This window comes from Ruditapes philippinarum, unplaced genomic scaffold (genome assembly GCF_026571515.1).
Source record: "Ruditapes philippinarum isolate M1 unplaced genomic scaffold, ASM2657151v2 ctg5619_1_1_1_1, whole genome shotgun sequence".
NCBI classification, from domain to species: Eukaryota; Metazoa; Mollusca; class Bivalvia; order Venerida; family Veneridae; genus Ruditapes; species Ruditapes philippinarum.
The window spans coordinates 133,486-140,544 of record NW_026856402.1 but is presented as its reverse complement, the minus strand read 5'-3'; the positions used below and the strand labels follow the sequence as shown (position 1 = coordinate 140,544).

The 7,059-nt window shown below is 29.2% G+C and overlaps 1 protein-coding gene across 1 annotated transcript; it reads left to right on the top strand.

The window, feature by feature from the left end:
• Positions 1-3,394: 3,394 nt before the first annotated feature.
• Positions 3,395-4,665, top strand: LOC132746392 (uncharacterized). Its single transcript, XM_060735513.1, has 3 exons — positions 3,395-4,095; positions 4,345-4,418; positions 4,585-4,665. The coding sequence occupies exons 1-3, from the start codon at positions 3,531-3,533 to the stop codon at positions 4,645-4,647; spliced, it is 702 nt and encodes a 233-aa protein (XP_060591496.1). The 5' UTR covers positions 3,395-3,530; the 3' UTR covers positions 4,648-4,665.
• Positions 4,666-7,059: the final 2,394 nt, after the last annotated feature.

The following is a 7,059-nucleotide window of genomic DNA, read 5'->3' as shown; positions in this document are numbered from 1 at the left end:
AATTAATTAATTAATTAATTAAATGAATAATTTATTTAATTAATTAATTAATTTGATTAATTACTTAAATGATTAATAAAATAGATAAACAATTTAAAAAATGACTTGTTTATTTATAAGTTCATGATAATGTGGTTCAAATGTTTGTTTCGTACAATGAATAAGTGATAATTGCCTTTCATTAGCAATTCCATTTTTTTGTTTTATTATGCTATTGGATTGTTACTTCAGCCTCATATTTCAGTTGTTTACCACTTTATGATGCACGTGTATTGTGTTGTAAACAGCATGTTTCTTTGGATGTGTTTCTTCTACAACATTTTTTTTCTGTAAACGGAAGTTATAAGGAGTAACAAAATTAAATTATGTGTTAATACTGTATTTCAACTGATAATTATTTCATAATTTTTCCTTAATTTAAAATACCTTTAAACTTTAAAAAATATACAGATCATTAAAAATATATATGATTAGATTTTTGTATCTATTATTTTGAAAAGAAGTTATCATATTCGTGATATTTGGAAATTTTTTAAAACGTTTTCAGTTTCAACCAACAGTCGGGTTTTCACATGATTTTAAAAATAGACCAAAAAATTCTTCTTTTGTCCCTCTACATCACATAGACTTTTTTGCAATAAGGCACTATGCTTGTTTTCTTTTATTATAGGTATTAAACGTGCCGTGATATTCAATAAGACTTACTAGAGCAGACTTAGAGAAATCATCTTTTAAAACTACAAAAAGATCACAAACTATACCTATTTAAATCAGAATCATACTTGTGTTTGTCATTTAGATGTTAATCTCATACTTCCAAGTATACACAAAATATTTTTTAAACTTTTGCAATTTATTTAAAAATTAATTTTATCGCCCTGAAGGAAATTCTGTCCACATGTCTGTATGCCAGCAAGGTGCACGTGTATTTGACGGCTTCTAAGTTGTCGATGAGATCAATTCCGTATACGCCCGACCTTAAGTATGAGTCATTGTTTATGGGGGGCAAAAATGCTGCTTTGGAGTTTGAAAAAAATGAAATCACATACATCCGCACATGTCAACTCATTAGGAATATGTCTGTCTGTTTTTAGTCCCGTCCATAATTGTCTTGGATCGATTCACATAAATTATTTAATGTTTAGCATATTGAAGCACTGTCACATGGAAGACCTAGATTTGAAGCCAAACACTTAAAGTTCGACTTGAAAGTGCTTTAAAAATGTGTTCAGTTTAGGGTTCCGTCATTCATAGTAAGACTTAAAAATAACTTAGCAGAAATACATAATTTGATAACAATTCATGAAATTGTGTACTTTATATTTAAATTACACTTCAAATAGCGAAAATAATATGACTGTGTTATTTTAATTGCGCAAGAACATATATTTGGATATGTAGTGCCTAAGAGCCATTTCAACAATCCAAAGATCAGGGTCTATCTAGAAGACAATTTTGTAAAACAAATCATTAATAGGGGGTCCGATTAACAGTTTGTCATTGAGATAACGAATTGATTAAAAAAATAACAAGTATAAGCATTTTCAAAAAAACTAGGAATAGCCATCCAGGTGGGCATTCGAAACATAATTTTTCATGAAAAAGACTCCCTTCTGAACATTAGATCTAAAACTTCTTCAATTGAGAAAAACATTACATGGTGTGTGTATCCTACAGGAGCCTACAAACTAGTTTACATGAAACTAGTATTTCAGTCGTGAATAAATCAAAGGGCTGCAAGCTCTGTGGTATTTTCTGATCGATATTGTACTGTATATCTATGTTCGTGTATAAGATTATTGTTTTATTCTATAATTCATCTTACAGGGAACCGAGATGAAGCGACTGCGTATAGATTTTTTACTGTAACACGTACGAAATTTTGAGTTGCATCAAAAAGTCATTTATGTTCATTTTTATAACATCCTTACTTAATCATTGCATATCATGGTTACTTCCTTAAAATAACACTTACGTAGTGACCAATCAACGCGCCGAACACCTATGTAAATAACCATATATTTTATGGAACGTTAAGACTATAATGTTTTCCTATCCATTTTTAACTTTAAAATCATTTGCATATTGTATTTGTACAGTTAATATTTTTAACATCAAATATGATGTTGTATAATGATTGCAATTTAGAAAAAAGTATACACAGCTGTAATAAACATAATTTTTTCTCACAATAAGTATCTTTTAACATGTCTGACAATATATGAAGTGTGTTATAAAGCGTTTAATAAAATGAGAATTATAGTTCGTGTAGAAAGATTCCAATAATGTTTAAGGTATCGGCACGTTGGTAACTATAATACAAAAACATGCACGTTTTGGTGAAAAACATGTAAATAATTTTTATCTTTTTTTGTCTGTTGTATATTATATAGACAGCTGAGTAAAATTGCTCCCCCTTGCGTGTGATTATGCTATGGATTATTAAATCCGTTTCAGTTGTTTAGTTATTATGTACGCCTATAAATTTATCTATTGGGTGTCGAAAGTGAGAAAAAAAGAAGCTTTAGATAAAGTCACATTGAGACAGTAATGGTCATGTTTCAAAATATGAATATGTTGATGGTTTGTCTGATCATAAAATTTTGGCTGCATATTATGCATGCTAAATAGCAATTTATTTTTATGGAACGTTAGGACTTGTGTTTTTTCCTTTTTTAAACTTGACAATCATTTGCATATTGTATTGGTACAGTTAGTACTGTTAACATCAAATATGATGTTATATAGTAATTGCAATTTAGGAAAAGGTATTATACACAGTTGTAATGAACTATTTTTACATAATTTTGTACTTTTAAACATGTTGCAATTTTTTAAGTTGTTGGGAAAAGGTTTAAAAAGAAAGAATTATTTTCTTAGGTAGGGAAAGTTTTTTGTTAATTGTGTAGATAATTCATTAATGTTTTAAAGTATGGGGACGTTGTAAAATTATCCCCGAAAAAAAAACATGCCAATTTGGTGAAAAACATACAAATAATCGTTGTCTTGTCTCTGTGTATATTATATTGACACTGAGTAAATGGCTCCCTTACCTGTGTTTTATGCTATTTTTTTCCCGTTTAGTTGTTTAGGTTATATGTACGCCTATAAGAAAACAATAAACACATGTTGCATGATATATAGCCCATTTATTATGAATGTAGCACTGTCAAACCAGATTAATTGCTCATATTGAAAATGGTCCAGTGCTGATTCTTTTCAGAGCTTTCGTCAATGAATATGGATTGGTATCGGGAAAAGAAACTTCGTAACTATTGTAAACCCTTGTGAGAAACGTTAAGGCGACATCATACTCAGATGGGCTCATGTTTGCATGTGAAGTATAATAGTCGTCAATATGTTTTGATACACATAAGCATTGAAATCAAATTCAGGAACATAAATTGGTTGCAACAGTTGTAGCAAAATCCAATAGAAAAACACCCGAATTCGATAAATGTACTAAACATCTCAACGAGGATATTAAATTTGTCTGTCCCGAACATGGCCAAGTTGGTTGCGGCGATTGTATGATATTCTCCCATAAACCATGTAAAGTAGAGTACATTCTTGAACATATCGATGGATACAAAGACAGTAAAGAGTTCAAAATGTTGCAGAAGGAAATCGAGACATATGACAGTGAAGCTAAAACTATTTCAGGAAGCATCAAGCGAAACAAGGACTATATTAAAGATGTCAACAAAAAATTTGCTCTTGATGTCATCATATTCAGGGATGAAATGATTGCACATATCACGAAACTTTCTGATGCAATGCTAAAATATGGAGATGATATTATGGCAGCAGACATGAAAAAGATCGAAAACCTGGAAGAAGAAAACAAACGCCTTGTTGATGAAACAAATGGTATGAGAGACACAATACAATTAGACGTTGATCAGCCTTACAAATTGTTCATCAGTTCCTTGTCATACAAACAAAATCTCCATCTCGTCCGAGACCAGCTAGAAAGAATCAAAGCGAACAATACGATCGAAACGTACGACTTCTTGCCTGACTGTAATCTCGAACAGTTGATGAAAACTTGTAAACAACTAGGAGTGATGCATAAGCCTAACGAATCTGGTGCAGGTAAGCTTCTAACTTTCGAAGTAATTTTTGATGAAACATGTTTAAACAAGCTAATAATATGGTTATATCAATAAAACGACTAATTTAAAACATCTTCTCAGAATTAACATTTGTTATATTCATTTATGGTTATTATAAAGGCTTTTTGTAATGTTATAAATGTTATACAGTAGCTTCTAAAACACGTTTTTTTAATAATTTTGTAAACTACCGTATTTATTTTGCTTCTTTTCTTGTTTCATAAATCAGCACTTAGAGAAGAATCAGTAAAAGCAAACAAAGCAACACCAGTGACAAAGGCTTTATGTTCACCAAAATATCAAGTTAGTATCCTATATTATTTGAGAGTGTTGTAACTTTTATTTGTATTTTTTCCAAACGACCTATTCAGTCATCAAGAAATCAAAATATATTGTAAATGTAAAATGTGTTTATATTTTTAATGATACAATTAATAATAAATTATTTCGCGTTATCTTATGTTTTCAGCCGTTGCTGGACAGACAACTTGTTTGCAGAAACCTCATCATTGACGGAGAATTAATCAGGTGACATAAAACAACTATTTTTACATTAACTTAAACTTTGTAATTTACATGCAATTGTTTCAAAATATATTGACAATCTTTTATAGGTTAACAGACATTTTATAATTATAGGATATTTTTACATGTTTTGATCAATACGATTGATTTGCTTTCTTTTTCAGTTATGCTGAAAAAGCAAAAGGCGACCTTGGTTTATTTATTTACAAAAATACAGTTGGTAAGACGGACGGTTTTGAAATCGAGGTTATGAGCATTGGTACAGACGGAGGTATAGGTAAATATTTGCATACTATAAAGTTCGATCAAATGTAACTTGAGTCAGGTGTTTAGCTATAATTAGTTTGTGTACAATAATATTGCTTAAAGAATTAAAGAAGAGTCGTCAAAATTGTTATTATCTTCAGATAGGCTTTTGAGCATATCATGTTTATGATAAAATCCAGTGATACCTTATCGCCAAGAACCAAACAGAAATTAATGTTATTTTAAAATATGTTACTATGATAGTAAACATATGAAGGGAGGATTAAGTTAAATATTAATTTTCATCTGTAAATACTTTCTGAAAATTAATTGATAACCTGCCATAAATACATAACAAGCACATGTTTGTTTTATTTTTTATTAATAATTTTATTTTCTGAGTATCAAAGTATCAATTTGATTAGTTTTCAAGGAACACTGTGACTCATTTTTATAACATATCCAATTAATCATTAATTACGTTAAATAAATGTGTCTTACAGTAAACGTAAACCATTTAAGGTTTTCCTAAATAATTTATTTATTTATTTATCTATTATTTATTTATTTATTTATAAATCTATTATTTGATTAATTAATTATTTATTTATTTTTTATCTATTATTTCAATTATTCATTTATTTAGTTCTAATTAAAAGTTAATACTTATCAAATGGGATACCTCTTCATTGACTTTTACAATAAAATAACACATATAATATAATTTTATTCTAGCTATCGGTATGGTACGGGATGACTGTCCAAATAATCTTCTACCTGGATTAGGAAATGATTCCTATGGATACCATTCAAACGGCAAGTATGTGTTTATTGCTTTTTTGTTAGAACCTTTGCATTTAAATATGTATACGATTGAACGGAATAGAAAATTAAATAAATTTATAAATAAACCAAGCTGTGTCTAGACCCCAATGCTTCCAAATCTGTAAAACAAGATCAATTATCAATTTTATTACCAGCGCCGTTTCATATTGTCAGTCTATTTTGCATACACACAGACGGAAATGCAATGCATTGATAGGGTTGACGTGATTCCACCAGAAATATAGATGACCTTTTGAATGCTGAAAATCATGTCTAAAAGTCCGTTTCTTGATATTCTAATTAGAGACATTTGTTTTTACATTAAAACAAATAAAGAGTGGCTGGCAAAAAGTTTGCCAAATAAAAACATGTTCATGTATTAAAAGTATAGTATATCATATAGTTTTAAATGATTTATTTATAAATATTTCACAGGAGATGCACCAAAGTTCCGAACAATGAATAAATATTATTTTATTTTACTATTTTGATTTATCTAGACGACATATACTTGAATAAAGTACACTCAGTGAATAATTTCGCTCGATCATATTGTTATTTTCATGTGATTTTATAATTATTGGAAATTGTGCAAATCATTTTATCAACATATATACATTTTACATGAAATTTTACAATCCCATATCAACAGATGTTTGTTTTAAATGTTAAATTTTGTCCATCATATAAAAAATGTTTGAGTACGATTACATTTAAGCGGTATTTCTGTCTAGACTAGATCAGAGTTTTATATTATACGAGGGATGATCCATAAAAATACAGACGTGTGCTGTGAATGATATATGGTTCATCAATATAATACCATCATGGATTTAATAACGTCCAGCATCTTCCTTCAAAATATTCGAACAATGTCAATGAAAAACTACAAAAAAATAACAGTCACTGTGGTCCACCCGGCGAACATCGTAGCTCATTTGATAACGTCTCTTAATTATTTTAGACGCCGTTTACTTTTTTTATTATAATCAATATAGTGTTGGAACAAATCTATAAACCATTGCTGGTCATACAATGCGATAGTTTTACTATTACTGCACATAGCTCAAAAAGATATCAGAACCGTATTCCCTATATTGTTTCTTCATGGATGAATTTATGGAGAAATATACCGAAGCCGTGTCAGGAGAATACGGACTATATGTTGTATGCATGGCATTAATTTTAAAAATTATAGATAGTGTGAAACATTTTGTTTAAATATAGCGTTATAAAGAAATTTCAAATTCCATTAAAAAAAATCCAAAAACTTTTCGACACACTGTACACTTCATATGTAGATTTGCTGTATAAGTAAATAGTTTGTTATTGAAGATTGGAGACATTA